Below are 19,274 nucleotides of genomic sequence, written 5' to 3' on the forward strand. Positions count from 1 at the left end.
TTAAATGACTTTTTTTATACAAATATGATAAATTTCGTATTATTTGTTTCCTGTGATGCATTAACTTGCAAAATTTATTATATATTTTGCAAACCTCTTTCTTCTGATGAGAAGAATTGCATTCTTCTAAAGTCCATGGAATAAGGGTTTTCTTGTTTTATTTGTACTCCTTATCGAATAATTAAAATTTTGTATACCTTCTTTATAGGTTTACAATTTTTGTTTTTAAATTTGAATAAATTTTCAATATCAAGATTTTTATTTTATATTTATATATATTTATATTTATATATATTTTATATTTATATATATTTTATATTTATATACACTCATGAGAAAAAAAAATGGGCCAAGAGTGAAAGAAGGAAGAAATCGATTTTTCAATATTTTCCCATGAATTTTTATTAATTTTAACTGAAAATGTTTATTTTGTAGATCATTATTATTATAGCATATAATAACAAGTGAAAAAATTAATCGTAAAAATGGTAAGACTGCATCTTGGCGAGGATATAAAAAACGAATTGCAGGAGTAAGGCAGTCCAAAATGACTTACAAGCAGATTTGTGATATTTTAAGAAAAGGAAATGTGAAAACATCTCTTTCTGTAGTGAAGCGAATTAGTCAAAGGTTCGAAGTCGAACGTTTGATAAAAGGGAAATCTGGATATGGTCGCCATAGAACATCCACTTTGAAGGACGACCGCAGTCTTAAATTAACTGTTTTGAAGGATCGAAAGAAAACTTATGTTGACCATAGCAAAAAATTAAAAACAGGGGCTAGAAATTCTCTTTCTTTATCTAGACGAATGAAAGAAATAGATTTTCCCCTAAAAGGTGTGCAAATAAGCCATTTTTACCAAAGAAGAACATCAATAATAAAAAGAGATTTTTCTCGTGTTATGGCAAGAAAGATACCGACTGGGTCAGGAATGTTTTCCGGTTAGATGAATCAAGATTTTGTCTTGTTAGTGATGCTCCCGATGCTCCTGAACGGTGCAATCAAAGAACTAGAGCAAGATTTTTGCCAAGTTGCATAAAAACGACAGTTAAACACGGGAATGGAGGGATAATGGTATGGGGAACTTTTACTGCAGCAGGAGTTGGGGAACTTATTAGATGTGAGAAGTCAATCAATGCAAAGGAATACATTCGAATATTAGAAACAGGACTTTTACTAAGTATTCAGAAGCTGGGAATATCCCATAACATTATTTTTCAACATGATAATGCCTCTGCACACACTGCTAAAGTCACAAAAAATGTTTTTCTGATAATTTAAGCTTTAAACAAGATATTTGGTGTCATGCTGAGTTGGGAAAACAATCTAAATAACTTTTTTAATTTGAGGGGGATAGTGAAAAAGCCGTTGATAAAAACGATTTAAGAGTAAATTAATGAATTAGCGATTCAAAGAAAAAGAAAAGAAAAAAATCTATTAAAATGAACCTCGAGACGTCTTTCGACCGATACATTATCACAAGAACCCATCGGCGAATACGGTTAAAAACGAAAATACTAGTAATTATCATTTTAAATTAATTTTTCAAGTGTGGGGTGGAGAAATGGAAAAATAGAAAAAAAATGTCGGGGTATTAAAAGAAATAACAAAAACAAATCAGGCATAATATCGACAGAATGTAGGCAGATAATTCATATATATACACAAATTCATAAAGGTAAAAAAAAAACATGTATATATATATATTAGAGTTCTTTAAATACTTCTAATTTGAGGAAGAGCTCATTCTGCCTACAGAGCGAGGGTTTACGAATCGTAACACCCAAAGACTCCAAAATACTCAGTAAATGTTTAGAGTGAGACCTGTGTACGATACTAAAGCAGCTATCTGAATCTCCACACAATTTATTGTCGAGCAAATGCTGACCGATCGCCGACTCGTGGATCGGTGAGTGCCCAGATGTGCTCGTCAATATATTTTTGTTGGACGTCCACGACTTCTGAATTCGTGCAGGTACATGCTGAGCCAGCCTGACTCCCAGGCGCTGAAGAGTTCGACCCACATAGTCAGCACCACACTGACATTTAAATTCATAAATAACTAAACTTTTGTCCAGTGTGAGTAGAACATCTTTCTGAAAAGTTCGGAAAGCCGTCTTGATACCAAATACCACACGGAGTTGCACTGCATAGTTACAGCAGGACACATATCTAATCCTATCAGAGAAACCTTTGCTGATGGATCCAATAAAGGGAAGCTTTAAATAAACAGGACATTTAGGTGGCCCAAAGAATATGTCAGTATTCGATCGTGCAAGTTTTTTATGACTAAACTTAGAAATGATACCCTCGGGGAAGTCATTCTAAATAAGTATATCGGTTATCTTTTGTAGTTCAGCTTCTAATTTGCTAACCGTGCAAATCATGAGGACACAGTGAACTAAAGTTTTAATCAAGCTGATTTTCCTACTCATGGGGGCAAAGGAAAGTGAAAGTCGGTTTCCTGTATATTGTGGTAGAGAAATTTTCCCTGTTCTTCCTACCAAAACGAAGGAAAGAGAGCCATTATGCTCCTCCTCAATTGTGAATCATAGTGCTGGTTGGAGATTATTTAATTGCAGGAAAAATTCACTCACTTGATGGTGGGACTTGAAAACGACAAAAGTGTAATCAACGTCTTACCAATAACGAAAGGGTCTAGTAACCGAGTAAATAAAACAGATTCCTGGAAATCTAGGAATATCTATATCTATCTATCTATACTCCTATCAATTCGTTTTCTTTTGTGTGTATTAATATTCATATTAAAAAACCCCTTTTCTATTTATTTAAAAAGAAAATACAATTTTCTTATGTATGGGTTGTGGGATTGCATTCACAAGCAAAAGATCTAGCTAATTTGCATATTCTTTTAAACATTCATTTTAATTAATTCCCTATTAGGTTTTTTCGATTTTCTTATGGGATGATCATCTTTAGTTAACTATTACGTGTAATTATATTAATGCAGATATTCTACTTGATTTAGACTTGCATAATATTTGCGTAAAAAGTTTATAGTAAACACAAAATTGTTTCCATATATATTTATGTATAAGTATATATTTTTGTTTAATCTATCTATCTATCTATCTATCTATATATCTATAAAAGTGAACGTGTATGTCTGTGTGTGTGTCTCTGTGTGTTTGCGTGTCTGTGTACATTTCCCTACGAAATAACTCTCTCAATTTTAAGTCTACAGACTCGAAATTTGATATACAGAGTACTGAGATTTCGGAAAATCTTTGTAATTCGTTTTCGGTCAGAAATTTGTCTATTAAGGGGTCGAAATTTGATATACAGGGTACTGAGATTTAGGAAAATCTAGGTGATCGGTTTTCGGGCAGAAATTTTGCAATTAAGGGGTCAAAGTTCAACGATTTGACCTTTGAGAACTCTACCAAACTCCTCCGACAATTTTGTGTCTAAACAACTAAAATTTTAGATATATGTTCCTTGGACATGGATCCAACTTAATAACTTTACTTGAGCCCCAAGCAATAAATGTTAAGGGGTCATAATAGGGGTCAAAGTTAAAAAAAATGTGACCTCTGCGGTTTCTACCAAATTACTCAGACACTTTCTGGTCTAAACATTTGAAATTTTACATAAAGGGTATTCAGAGATAGTGCAAGCTTTTTAATCGGTTGGGTCGAAAATTTTTAGTTACCAATATATAAATGTATGTATGCATGTATGTTTGCATGTGTACCTAAAATTTTCGACAGAGGCGACGGATTTTTTATATATCGTTTCGAAGTTCGACCTTTCAGACAACAAATATCGAAAAATTGGCTAAAAACATTAATATCTCCACCTTCAACTGGGCACTTTTCTACAGTGGGAGGGATGGTTGCTTATTTCACCGATATTTTTGAAAGTCATCCTCTCTTTTCTATTGTCTAGCCTTAATTTAAACCTACGTCACTTCCGGTTTGGCGGTGGTCGTAACAACAAAGACATCAGGTTTTTTTACCCCGTTCTTTTCGTCCTTCGCGGTACAGGTTCGAGCCTGCCTTTCTACTACCACTTTTTTTTTTTTTTTTGCTCAACGCACACATCCAAACACCCGGGCAACGCCGGGTTGAAATGCTAGCATATATATAAAAGCGAACGTGTCTGTGTATCTGTGTATCTGTGTACATTTCCCTACGCAATAACTCTCTCAATTTTAAGTCTACAGACTCAAAATTTGATATACAGGGTACTGAGATTTGGGAAAATCTTTGTGATCGGCTTTCGGCCAGAAATGTGGCTATTAAGGGGTCAAAGTTCAACGATTTGACTTTTGAGAACTCTATCAAACTCCTCCGACAATTTTGTGTCTAAACACTTGAAATTTTATATATAGGTTCCTTGGACATGTACCTAACTTAACTTGATTTGAGCCCTAAACAATAAACGTTAAGGGGTCATAATAGGGATCAAAGTTTGAAAAAATGTGACCTCTGCGGTCTCTACCAAATTACTCTGACAATTTCTGGTCTAAACATTTGAAACTTTACATAAAGAGTATTCAGAGGTAGGGCAAGCTTTTTAATTGGTTTAGGTCGAAAATTTTTAGTTACCAATATATAAATATATATGTATGTATGTATGTTTGCATGTCTGCTTAAAACTTTCGGCAGAGACGACGGATTTTCACAAGATCAGTATCGTTTTAAAGTTCGATCTTACAGACAACAAATATCGAAAAATTGGCTAAAAACATTAATATCTTCACCTTCAACTGCGCACTTTTCAACAGGGGGGGTCGCTTTCTTCGCCAATATTTTTGAAAGTCATCCTTTCCTTTCGATTGTCTAGCCTTAATTTAAACCTACGTCACTTCCGGTTTGGCGGTGGTGGTAACAGCAAAGACGTCAGGTTTTTTCCCCGTTTTTTTCCTCCTTCGCGGTAAAGGTTGGAGCCTGCCTTCCTACTACCACTTTTTTTTTTGCTCAACATATACATCTAAACACCCGGGCAACGCCGGGCTGAAATGCTAGTATATATATATATAAAGAAGCAAAGAGAGAGAGAGAGAGAGAGAGAGAGAGAGGGGGGGAGAGATTCCAATTGATAGATGTTATACCCCTTACAGACTCGGATATCAGAAATAATGAAATAATGAAAGTTCTCACGTGCTAACAATTAAGCTTGTTAGCATTGTATTTTTCCGGCGACCCCAAAATGTCTCGTTTTACAATTTTCAATTGTAAAAATATAATTATCAATTGTAAAAAAATAAAATCATCACAAGCTGAAAGTAAATTCAAATTATATTATTAATCGTTAAGCCATTGTTTTTTTTTTTTTTCAGCTCCGGTTTTGTATTTGTAGCTTTTACCCTTTTGGGAAAATCAAACTTGGATGCTTTGGATAACAGCTACGCGAAACACTCACTGTCTTCAGTTCAATAATGTCTGTATTGTTTCGCCACAAACTCTTGTGCGGCACACACCACGTGTAGCCCCATCTTCTTTGGAAGGGTTTCTTGAGATTATCAATGATAAATTTATTGCAGTAACGATGCGAATAGCGCCAGCCAGCTGCGTTTCCATCAGCTGTTGTCTGATGAAGAGCGACGATGGTTTTGCTGGCATCTATGACGATTGAACCGCTTGAAATTCCATAATAGATCATCCAGTTGTCGTAAATAATTCGCCCAATCACAAGGTTTGGAACCTCATGCCAGGGGAAATGACTGTTTGTGATGAAGTAATCGATAGCTATACCCTTCATCAGAACACCCTTTTTAGAGGTGTGCCGCACAGAGTCGGGGTTAGAAAACTTGACCTCTTGTGTCACATTAAAATTAGTCCTTTGGCCAAGAAGGAGAATCGGCAATGATTTGGGAACCAATCGGTCTGCAGCATAAAGCGTTTTTATAAGTCCAGAATCAAATATGATATCACTATTGGCAAAACCGTAGAAGCTTGCTTTGGGGTATAGCATCATTGCGTCTAAGATCATGGATTTTAATACTGGGACATCTCCACATAAAACCTGGGGGACCTGTCGGATTATCCAACCATTCCTGATTAAGTTGTTTACGTCATTATCAGTAGGGTTGGAGCTGTTTTCATTGTTTTGGTGAATTAGTATGTAAAGTATTGGTTGCACTAATTGCGGCCAAAACCCCCAAAGTCGAGCCACATTATCATGAACGAATCTTTTCTCTTCGGAAGGCACCCATGTCGTGACGATCACTAACAAATAATTTGCATGTTTGATTCTGACTTGATTCTCTGTTTGCTGTCTGGGTGAATATTCATTCCGTTCTGAGAAGTCATCTGGTTGCACATTGTTAAGTTTTATTATTTCGTGATGATTAGAAATGCGTTTAGCATCTAAACTCCTCGCCGAAAATAGTCTTCTCATGTTTAAAATGGGGGACTGGCATTTATTGTTGTCATAGCAATGGAACCAAATGACGATGATGCTTATTGAAAGAATAAGGAATCGTCGAGAGTTATGCCTCCAATTGAAACACAAATCTGAAATAGAAGCAGAAATAGATTTTGAAAAATATTTGGTAGACATGATGTAAGAAATCCATTTAATCTATGCGAAAATGTCATTTCAAACTTAAGCATAACAGATTGAAACCTATTGACTGAGATGATTGTAGAGATGATTAGATGCATATTCTATTTAAAACTTTAGTCTGACAAACTGACGAAAATGCTATTTCAAATTAAAGTGTGACAAACTGATGATAATGCTACTTCAAACTAAAGCTTGACAGACTGCAAAAACATGATATTCCAAATTTAAGCATGACAAACTGACGAAAGTACTTTTTAAAATTTAAGCATAATAGGCCAATGAAAATTCTATTTCAAACTTAAGCATAACAGGTCAATCAAAATGCTATTTCAAACTTGAATGTAGTAGGTCAATCAAAATGCTATTTCAAACCTAAGCATGACTAACCAACAAAAACGCTATTTCAAACTTAAGCATGACCAACCGAAAACGCGTTATCCTATTCTTAGCCAACATAAAAATAAGAAAAAAATTAAAAAATTTCTAAATTTAAAGGAAAAATATTAAACCATATATTAACTCCTTCCAACAAACCTGTTGCAAATATAGCTGCTTCCACTGCATGAACTTTTACTCGCCTCCTCCTCCAGTAACAATGAAATAGCAATGTCCCTTAATCACTTTGAGGAGTGTAATTTTTCAGTAGATATATAACACTTACATACTAACCCAGTAACATTAACTACCCACGCGGAGTCGCAGAAATACCTGGATTAGGACCCAGGCGTGGGGCAAACCCTCTCGGTGCTGATGGACCCGTAGATCTTCCCAGATCATCCATCTAGGAGAACGAAAACTCTGAAGCTAAACCTAAGGGGAGGGAGGCCTCTCCAGTCTTGGATGACAACCTTCTTAGAGCTGGTGACTCAAACAAATTACCGGTCTACAAACCTAAACTGCTTAAGGAGTAGATAGGCACTGTCTATCACCCTGCTTCCATACTCCTTCTCTGCCTATTAGCCAGGCGTAGAGGTCGAATCACAGGGATTCGACAGAAACACTCAGTGGTTGATCTTGTTTCCTGACTAGGGCAATGAACGCCATTTTCCCCTCTCCCATCCCTCTAATTCACTTGGGAGTGCTTGAATGCCATAATGACAGTACAAGTAGATGTAGTTGACCATCATCTGATGGGTTGAGGGTACCGAATTGACAGTTTCTGATGATTGTGTCCACTTGGGAATGCTGATCATGTAGTGATAATAGTTGAAATCGTTCTAAACTTCAGAGCCAAAACGGAAGAGCCATTGCTCAAAACAACGAGATATTATAAAAAGGCTGACTGAGAAGCCATCAGGGATCACATCAGAGGCGCCCCATGGCCAAATATTTTTTCACTTCCTGCTGAATATTGCGCAAATCAGACCACTAAATGGTTCAAAACAGCAATTGAAGCACATGTTCCCATGCGGAAGTTTTATAGCAAGCTCCACTCTCCCCAATGGTATACTTCTACTTGTGCAGCTCCCGTTGCGGAAAGGCAGCATGCATACTGCAGATTTAACTGACATAAGTCCAGTTCAAACACACAGAACTATATAGAAGCCAGAAATAACTGTAAGAAAGAAATAGCGACACCTAAAAGAGAATTTACTGAAACCACCAAATAAAACGCATTGAAGCACAGAAATTAGGAATCCGTGACTTCTGGAAAATCTACCACAGTATAGTAAATAATGGGCAATCAACAATTCCCCCACTATCCAACAATCATGAGGTTGTTTGCTCAGCAACCGAGAAGGCTAACATGCTTGCCAGTCGGTTTGCCTCCAACTCCACACTGGACCCAACTAACCACCCCCTCCCTGACTTTCCTTTGTGGGCAGATGCCACACTAGATGATCTGAAAATCACCCCTTCTCAGGTGCATGCTATCATAAAAAACCTTGACACTGCAAAAGCATGTGAACCTGGCTTTTGCAGTGTCATTCTGGCTGTGCTATTAAAAAAAATGCTCTGCCAAAATAGCTCCGGTTCTCTCCAAACTTTACAATAAATGCTTTAATGAATCTTGCTTTCCTGCCTGCTGGAAAACTGCTTCTGTGGTACCAGTTTTCAAGAATTCTGGCGAAATGACCCATTAAATTACCGCCCCATTAGCCTCCTCCCACTTTTCGCCAAAATATTTGAATCCATATTTAACCAAGCTCTAGTCTATCACCTTACAGATGCTAAACTTCTGACCAACCAACAATATGGATTTAGGCAAGCCCGTTCCACAGCAGATATCTTAACTGTAATCTCTGAACATATATACCATCCACTTGACAAAGCAGGGGAGGGTAGCTCTAGATATATCTAAGGCTTTTGACAGAGTATGACATGAAGGTCTTCTCAGGAAAATCAAATCATGCGGTATCACTGGTACAATACTTAACATAATTAAATCCTTCTTAGATAAGAGAAAAATCCAGGTTGTCCTTGATGGTTGTGCATCTAAACAATATGATATAAATGCGGGAGTGCCTCAGGAGTCTATCCTTGGACCTCTGTTATTCCTAATATTCATAAATGACCTCCCTGACAAAATTGTCTGTGAGATGTCTGATAACACCACGCTCTATAACAGATAGGAAAACAAATGAACACATATCTAAAGAAACACGAGAGGATGAGCTCCAATCTGTAATGGAATGGGGACAAAAATGGATAATCACATTCAATGCTGCCAAGACTAAACTTGTTTCCTTCAATAACTACAAGAAACCTTCTCTACCACCAATAGCAATGGTCAAAGACTCTTTATCTGAAAGTACCTCTTTTAAACTCCTCAGCCTAACGTTCACAGGAAACATGAGTTGGAAAAATTACATTGAGAGTATTGCCAGGACCGCTGTGAAAAAGGTAGATTCTCTCCACCGTGCTAGAAAGCTACTAACGCCTGAAAGCATCCTGTACCTCTATAAGGCCACCATTCGCCCATGTATGGAGTATTGTTGTCATATTTGGGCTGGTGCATCTGATACTAGTTTCTCACTCCTAGACAAGGTTCAAAAGAGAGTCGCCAACCTGATAAGTCCTGAACTGTCATCTAAGCTTCAGCCTCTGTCCCATCAACGAAATGTAGCATCCCTCTGCCTATTCTACAAGTACTTTAACGGTGAATGCTCCGATGAACTGCAAGCACTTGTACCCCCTCGACATAGATACCCAGACAAATCTGACAAGCAACAAACTCCCACCCCTTTACAGTTGAGATCCCTAGATGTAAGAGAGCCTTCTACTTCAGCAGTTTCTTCCCCAGAACCGCTAGACTTTGGAGTTCCCTTCTGGGTTCCTGCTTCCCCAATGACATGCAGAAGTTCAAGTGTAATGTGAACCAACATCTTGCTGCCCAACTCCCCACATAGTACCCCTGTAGATTATGTCCTTGATAGTAGCCCCCTACATCAAAGTGGCAATGTGCCTTGTTTGGGGTGAAAATGTAATAAAAAAAAAATATATATATAATTTCAAACTTAAGCATTACAGGTTTAAAATATATATATATATATATATATATATATATATATATATATGTGTGTGTGTATATATATATATATATATATATATATATATATATAGAGAGAGAGAGAGAGAGAGAGAGAGAGACTTGTTTGTAATATACTGAATATTACTGAGTTCGTATAATTCAGTAAATTTCCATATACCAATGAATTTTAAGCCAAAAAGAGATGACTTAAAAAGTAAGCTACAAAATTATCATGTTTCATAATTGAGCGTTAATATACTGTATGAACAAAACCAAGAGTTCAAAAAAGGAATTGATAGCAACAAAAAGTGTATTTCATTGTAAGTTACAATTGTTTCAAGACCGGTTGGACAATTTCAAGCATTATGGCGTTTGAAAATTTTCACATAACTAGCCTTTCTTCAGACTTCTTGAATAAAAGACACTTTAACAATAGAACATTATTTAAAGAAATTTCCCTTAAAAGAAATGAAGCATGTGAAAACATTTATCCTGGACGCATTCGTTGTCAATGCTTGAAATTGTTCAACCGGTCTTGAAACAATTGTAAGTTACAATGAAATACACTTTTTGTTGCTCCCAATTCCTTTTTTGAAGTCTTGGTTTTGTTTATTCAGTATTATATATAAATATATATAAAAATGTAACTCTTAGTTCGTTCGCAATTAATAGTCTAAAGAACCACTGGACGGATGGCTTCCACGTTTTGGTATAATATGTTTACTATACCCATGTGTGTTTTTATATATTTATTTTTAATTATAATATTATACTTAATTTTTCTATAATAAATATAATAAATTTCTTTGTACCGATAGGCCATTTTTTTTATTTAGGGACAATTATTTATTACCGCTTCCCGTCACGTGACGAGTGTTTCCAATTTAGCGGTTTTCCTGCTAGATCTGGAGATTTCGTTTGCAATCTAGCGGGTAATTCTAGAAAATCTGGAGATATTTGGCACCCACACACCCGCAATTTTAGATTAAAAAATAAAGAAAAGCTCTTGAAAATACTTTAAAACATAAAATAAACTCATTGATGTAAGTAAAAAAAAAAGTAGCATTTATTGCCTTTGGTAACAATTATTTATTGATTATTTGTTTTGTTTTTCACCTTTTTGTCGGCTAACCATTCTTAAATCTCGCTATAAAATCGATTTTTCCAAGTACATTTTAGGTGGGGGGGGGGCATTCCAACCTCCGAAGTTTAGTTTAAAATACGATCTAAGCAACCCCGCTTAATTTAGAAGTATTTAGTCGAAAATTGTAAAAAGAAACAACAGCAAAAAAAAAAACTATACCAATACAGTAGAATTTAATTATCTACCAACCTAAATACTTTTAACATGCTAAAACAAAGTTTTTTTGTTTTTTTATCTTTCTAATTTCAAAATATGTTGCACCATTATTGTGATGTTTAATTTGCAGTATATTTCAATTTAACTTTTATTATAAAAAGTTTGAGTTTATGATTTGTTTCTTGCAAAAAAAAAAAAAAAATACCCTATCTGAAAAAACAGGTAAAACTAGCTGATAAAATATGTAAGCCTTCTGGGGAGCTAACTGCTTCAATATAATTCCAGAAACATATAGTGAGAAAACACGAAACATTTTACATATTGAATATACTATATTTATAATTTTTTTATGCTAGGAAGTTAAAATATGGAGTTTTTTGAGGGGCGGGGGGATGAATTAGTGATTTTTGAAAATTTCAGACGATAAAAGTTAAAAATCTAGCGATTTTCTGGAGATTTCTGGAGATTTCTTTCTCCTTATCTCGCGGGTTTTTTTTAAAATCTCAGTTACCAACACTGCATGTCACTAAAAGGATATTACCACTACAGAATGTGTTTACAATATCGGTAAATTTTCAATGGGTTTAATCACATGATTAATGTAACCATGTGATTGAAATTTAATTTAAATTAACCACACGTGGTGGCTTTCCTATCAAATATTCATCGAAAAATGATAGGTACAGACAAAATGAATGCCGACGCTCAAAGTGTATAAACATTTTGACCCCTCCCTTTACTTAAAAATTCACCAAAAATCAGGAAATTAACCAATTTTAATGAAAATTTCAATATTTATCAAATAATGATCGCAGAATATAATGAACTCATTATTTTTACTTAACTCTTAGTGAAAATGTTTTATTTTGTTTAAACAAAAAATACCTTTACTAAAGTTATGGTTTTCAGTAGTAAATAAAAAACGCAAGAATTTATTTTTGCTTTTTTTATATAAATAAAGCATCGTAATTTGTAACAATAAAAAATAATTTTTACAGGAATGTTATGAAAAAAGCCCCTAAAGTCCGTATTAATGAATTCGATATAACTCGAAGAAAAATGAATTTCTCGCATACTATTCAGGAAATTAAAGATTCAATTAGATTCCTATTTCAGTCACCTAAATTATGTAGGGTGAAATGAGTTTAGGAATTTATAGCCAAACCTAATTTTTTTTTTTTTGCTTAAAAAAATAGCATTAATACAGTAAGTTAGGTAAAATTTGCATAGAATGCTCTGCTTTACGGTTGTTGTAAAAATGGAACGGAAATTTGAATTTCGTTCCCTTTTAAATTTGGTACATTTTTACATTACATCCAACTCATCATTCACATTCGACACGTCAACTTTTATAGCTTTTCAGGTATGCTGACAAGGTTAGGGGTGTCTATTCCGAAAGCCGTTCTTAACATGGGTAGATTGGAGTGTTTATTCGTTGTAAACGTACCCGACAACCTATAAATGTCGACATTTCCAATGTGAATGGTAAGCTGGACTTATGTAAAAAATAACAAAAAGATATACCAAACTGACTTTTTCGTTTAAAAATGGAATTATTTCCCTTTTCTTATTAACTTTTTTTTTTCTTTTAAATATTTTGTGTTTTTTTCTATATATATAAAAGCGAAAATGTATGTATGTATGTATGTTTGTGTGTCTGCTAAAAACTTTTGACCGACGGAACAAAAATTCACAAACTTGGTATCATATTAAAGCCCCACCCTCAGGACGACAAATATCGAAAAATTGGCACAAAACGACCATCAGAAGTGCGTCAACTGATCGATTTTCTGCAGGGGGGGGGGCCAAAAAAGTGACATTTTAATATTAAACATTACATATTTTTAAATCGATTTATAACTGCCCCAAAAAATACGGGCGCCAACTCTTCTACATAAAGTGTACAAATATTAACAATCGAAGTTTTTACAAAAAAACCCAGCCAGACGCCATTTTCTTTTTTAGTAACACTCTTTAGAGTAAGGAAGACGAAGAGAGAGAGAGAGAGAGAGAGAGAGAGAGAGAGAGAGAGAGAGAGAGAGAGAGAGAGAGAGAGAGAAAGAAAAACGTTAACTTTTTCACCCCGAAATCGAAATCGACAATTTTTGACAGGGGTGGGTCAACAACGCATGCGTCAAATGACGTCATGACATCGTGACCTGATTTGCTTTAAATAGTTGAAAAACTGAACAAATTTCATATACGTCGCTTTAGCTCAGGTAGTTAAGGCCTTGGTTCATTATCTAAACGTTTTGGGTTCGAATCGTGGTGTGAGATGGGTTTTTTTTTCGATTTTTTAAATTTAAATATTGAACCCTGTATTATTTAAGCCATTTTTCACGTAACGTTCGTTTTCCTGTTTTTTTTTTTTTACTTTGCTTATTCTTAGCGACACCCCAAAACACCCGAGTACCCACCGATTTTTTAAATTTTAATATCGAAACAGGCTTATTTAAGCCATTTTTCACGTGTTCGTTTTCTGTTTTCATCGTTCGTTTGCCTTACGTTAGTTTTTTTTGTGTTTTTTTTTCGATGTTTTGATGATTACTCCCCCCCCCACTTAATTAAAACATTGTTTTCTTTTCTTACTTCGCTTATAACAATGCTTACATCGTCATCGTCGTCGTCATAACGCTCAACGACTTTCAAACATCTTTCACTTCTGGCTGGCCGATTTTATTTTCAAACTTCGCCTCAGGGCTTCGGCTTCGATCCTAACCCCCCCCCGGTTTCTTTTGTATTTAACACCACACACACCTACAAACACCCGGGCAATGCCGGGTACCCCTCGCTAGTATATACATAAAATACAATTGTTGAATGTTACTGTTTTGATTATATTCGTTTGGGGGGGGGCACAATTAAAAATTAAGGAAGATTAAAACGGAGCAAAATTTAAGTTTCCATTCCATTTTTACAACAACCACAAAACAGCGCATACTCAGCAAGTTTTATATATATATATATATATATATATATATATACATATATATATATATATATATAATTTTTTTCATTCGCTTTTACATAAGCAGTAATGTATTGCTACACATTCTGTTTCAGTTAGCTAGTTTTTAGTAACTAGAGACCTCATCAGGCGGTCCAGCTTTTATAAAAGCAAACTTTGCAATCTCTCTCTCTCTCTCTCTCTCTCTCTCTCTATATATATATATATATATATATATATATATATATATATATATATATATATATATATATATCTGATTGTTGAGCTGGATTAAATCCGACGATATGAAATAAAATGGAGGTGAAAGGACCTGGATACTCAACGTTTCGCCTGATTTATGCAGGCTTCTTCAAAAGGGATGGTCATTGACCATCGCTCTTGAAGAAGCCCGCATAAATCGAGTGAAACGTTGAGTATCCAGGTCCTTCCACCTCCATTTTATTTCATATATATATATATATATATATATATATATATATATATATATATATATAGCTGTACCCACCTGGCTACGCATTGCCATGCCTGAGTCTGGTTGATGCAAGTATTAGATTAATTTGTATCTCAAAGACACACACACACACACACACACACACACACACACACACACACACACACACACACACACACACACACACACACACACACACACAAGCACACACACATACACATACGCACCACCTGCAAACCCACAAACACGCAAATACATATGGAAGCACAAACCCAAAAACACACACATGGAAACACATGCACATACAAAAAATACACACTCGCACACACACACGCGCGCACACACACATGCACAAGCACAAACGCAAACACACATTGAGGCACACACCATACATACACAAAAAACACACACCCACACCATAAAACACAAACATACACACACACACACACACACGGACGCACACACACACACACATGCACAGAAATGCACACACAAAAAACACAAATATGCACACACACACACACACACAAACACACAGACGCACGCACATGCACACATACAAACAAACTCACACACACATGGAAAAACACACATGCACACACAAAATAAACATAGACACACAAACACATGCATATATGCACAAACACATGGACGCACGCACACACACACACATACAACCAAACTCACACACGCACACACACACACACGCACACATGCATGCACCCACATACATGCACACTCCACACATTCACACACTTCGAAAATAGTAAGGAGTAGACAGTTTAATGGCTATATAAAATCACACATAAGGAAATTTTTAAGTACAAAAAATGTCAATTTACGGTTATGATTAAATTTTAGAAAATGTGTAAAGAGATAACAGAGAAAATATCATTGAGTACCTGGTAAAAAGCGTATCATATTATATTGGGTTAAACAGAAATGAGAGAGGAAAGATTACAGAATACCAAGGTTTTACGTATGAAATAAAAAGAAACTGGAATCCTAGGAAGATCTCTATCATTCCAGTAATTATAGGAGCAGCTAAACTCATGAGAAATAATTTCAATTGCATTTAGGGGGGCGGTGAGAATCTTAAAAAGATCTCCCAGTTGAAATAGATGAGATAGCAGGACATGCATACATGCACGGACGCGCGCACACACACATGCAAACACGCAAACAAACACACACACGGAAACGCACATGCACACGCACATTTGAAAAACATACACATGCACACACAAAAAACACAACCATGCACATGCACACTCACACGCAAGAACACATACACACGTACGCACACATGCAAAAACAACATGGAAAAACACACACATGCACACACAAATTAAACACATACACACGCACACACACATGCACACATGCAGAAATGCACAGACACACACAAGCACAGGCACAACCAAACTCACACAGATACGCTTAAAATCATGCACACACACATCTGCACACACATACACCTGCACATGCACCCACACACACGCATACACTTTGAAAATAGTCAGGAGTAGGCAGTTGAAAGGCGATAAAATCACACATAAGGAGATGTTGAAGTACATAAAATGTCAATTTACAGTTATGAGTAAATGTTAGATTAGTTAACTATGTAAAGAAAAGAAACAATGCTAACCGTAAATGTTATTATTATTTTTTTCGTGGATTGTATTTTTGTAGGGTGGTGCTGGAAAGAAGTCAAAGTAAAAAGAAATTTAAAAAAAATGGAAAACAAACTAAAATAAAAAACAAAAAATAGCATCGTTCATTGTTTGTTACAGAGAATTGAAAAAAACAAACAAACAATGTTAGCCATAAATGTTAATTATCTTTGTATCAGGGGTGTTTTTTAAGGGGTTGGTTTTGTGATGACAGTGTCTGTATAGGTAATAGTAAGGGTATTAATACGTAAAATTACGATTATGAGCGGTTAAGATTTTTTGTAGCTGGTTTAATATTTATAAAACGATTGCTTTGTGTAGAGAAAGATGTCATGTTTGTGAAGGTCTGGTGCGTTCGTTTTTTGAATAAGTTGTTTATTCCCGAATAATGGATCTGTCAGTTCTCAACCAATGAGAAAAGCCAGAAATTTTGAAGGGAAAAATTATTATTTTACTGAAAAGATAATGGTATGTATATAAGTGTATGAACCAGTTATGAAGGGTGCTGAAGAAACATTAGTTATAAGGTGTGTATATAGTCCCGGTGATGAGTGAGAGGACTGTAGATTTTAGAGGGAAAACTAGAAACTACCTCGTCCAAAATGTTGCAATTGTGATGATGTTGCTCCTAGAATGTAATGCAGGATTTTATCATAATGACCAAATGTGTCTAAAAAGGGCGTTCTAAAGTTACATGAGATAGTGGATAATAATCTAGACATAATAAATTCGTATGTGGCATATGTCATAATGTCTACTATATAATAAAATGATTACAGAAATTCCCCTTTGGACCAAAATACCGTAGGTATTTAGTCCAAAGGGAGATTTCTGTAATCATTTTATTATATAATTAATTATATATTAATTACATAAAAAAATTTTTTTTAGTTTAGAGATTGAGCTATGTTTAAAAAAATCCATTTTAGTTGTTCTAATAGTTGTTCAATTAATTAACCAAGTAACTCATCTCTTACTTTTGTATATTACTCTCATCCTTTCTTCTAAGTGTATGTTTTTTTACTCCCCCACTCACACCGACTTATTTTTTTACAGCATATATAACACATGCTTTCATCCTCTTTGTTTGTGTTTATTAACAGTTGATGGTAAAAAATAGAATAGTCCATTACATACAAAAAGAAATATTACCACAACTAGTAATACTAGGCAGTCTCATTCCATTACGGATATCCTAATGCTTACCTCTGAATGTATATAACGGATACTGGATAAGATAGGTGAAGCTAGGTTGACAGCGTTTGATATGGCCAAGGCTTTTGACAAGATCTGCATGAAGTTCTTCTTAAGAAAATCCATTCACATGATATGATTGGACGAATACTTTGAACAATCAGATATTTCTTTGCTTAAAGGAAGATCCAAGTCACTCTCGATAGTTGTGCATCCAAACAATATTAGATCAATATGGGTGTGCCCTGGGTTACGTTTTCGAGCGAGAGAGAAACATAGGTTTTCATTTCCATCTTTCCGTTTAAGCATGCGAACAAGACATGCTAATAAAGTAGAAATAATCTAAGCTGAATATTACTGATGTCTGTCCGTCTGTGCATCAAACATCTTGTTAAACAGAAAGTAAGTTCAATAAGTTAAGCGATAGTCATTAGTTTCTCTCCTAAGTTTAATCTTTCTCCAATAAAGCTTTGAAGAAACTCAACAAACGTTTCCTATTGTCTTTTCTACATGAGAGATTTTACATGGCCAGATGAAACGACAGTCTGAAGAAGCGACTATAAAAAAAGAGATTATGTATAAACACCCGTGCACATGCATTTAAAAAGACTTTTATTAGGTTTGTTGATCGCTCGTGGATGAGAATATAACACCTGGACCATCTAAAATTAATGCAACCAGTGAAAGGCTCAGTATCACAGATCATCACAAGCATAATAGAATATGCATTTGGTAGGATCGGCATTCTAATTCTATCATACATAGCGAAGTGAACGTATTCTATCATACATAGCGAAGTGAACGTATTCCTTATGTCGTTCATGCATGAAAAGTTTTATTTGTCTTAGTTAAATTGACGAGACACTCGATGACCACTAGACAACGTGACAAAACATGAAACGTAGTGAAGCTGAAAAGAAGCAATGATACAAAGAACCAAAAAGGCTGGTACAGACACTTGCACATGTAATAAAAAGACGTGATTTGTATTTTTTTTTTTTTTGCTTATGAATAAGAACATAACACTAGGCTCTATTTCTGATATGAGGGTAAATACAATACCAACTCCCTTTAAGACAATGGCTGAATCCTTGAAGAATGAACTCCAGTCAGTAGTTGAAGGCAGCTTAAACTGGATAGTCACATTTAATACTACTAAGACAAAACTTCTTTCCTTTAACGACTATAAGAAACCTTTCTAACTAACGACTGCCACGCTAACAGTTGCTTTGGATAATACCACTTTTCCTGAGAGTCCAACGTCTAAACTTCTCAGCTCAACATTCTTAAGTAACGTGAATTGGAATAAACAAAAAGAACAGATAAGAAAACTTGCCAGTATCCAATCTCTCTAAACCGCCACTAATCTCATGAACCTGAAGTATTGTTGTCACATCTAGGCTAAACCAGAAATCACTAGCCTCTGCCTCTTAGACAGTGTGCATCACAGAGTATCTAACCTAATGATACCTGGCTGTGACGTTCCAATCATTATTACGTTGCTGCAGTGTTTGCTATGCAAGTACTGCCATAGAGCATGCTAACAGCAAAATCATACCCCTTCACTGTAGAGGTTCTTAGATGCCAGAAGATTTTCTTAGTTTTTTTCTTTGGACTGCTTTCCTTTTGACACCCTCCAATACATCTCCTTGTTCCTCCCGACCAGGTTCTGGATATGACCT

The 19,274-nt window shown here is 35.4% G+C and overlaps 1 protein-coding gene across 3 annotated transcripts in view; it reads right to left on the minus strand.

The window, feature by feature from the left end:
• Nucleotides 1-376: 376 nt before the first annotated feature.
• The window catches only part of LOC145254919 (uncharacterized), a 57,005-nt gene continuing 38,107 nt past the window's right edge, over nucleotides 377-19,274 (minus strand). For all 3 annotated transcript variants that reach the window (XM_080113886.1, XM_080113885.1, XM_080113887.1), the window contains one exon: nucleotides 377-6,482. In XM_080113886.1, coding sequence (XP_079970012.1) covers nucleotides 5,329-6,482 — 1,154 coding nt within the window. In that variant the 3' untranslated portion in view covers nucleotides 377-5,328. The remainder of the gene's footprint in view (nucleotides 6,483-19,274) is intronic.

The sequence above is a fragment of the Euprymna scolopes genome, chromosome 30 (assembly GCF_053919585.1).
Source record: "Euprymna scolopes isolate OS-2025 chromosome 30, ASM5391958v1, whole genome shotgun sequence".
NCBI classification, from domain to species: domain Eukaryota; kingdom Metazoa; phylum Mollusca; class Cephalopoda; order Sepiida; family Sepiolidae; genus Euprymna; species Euprymna scolopes.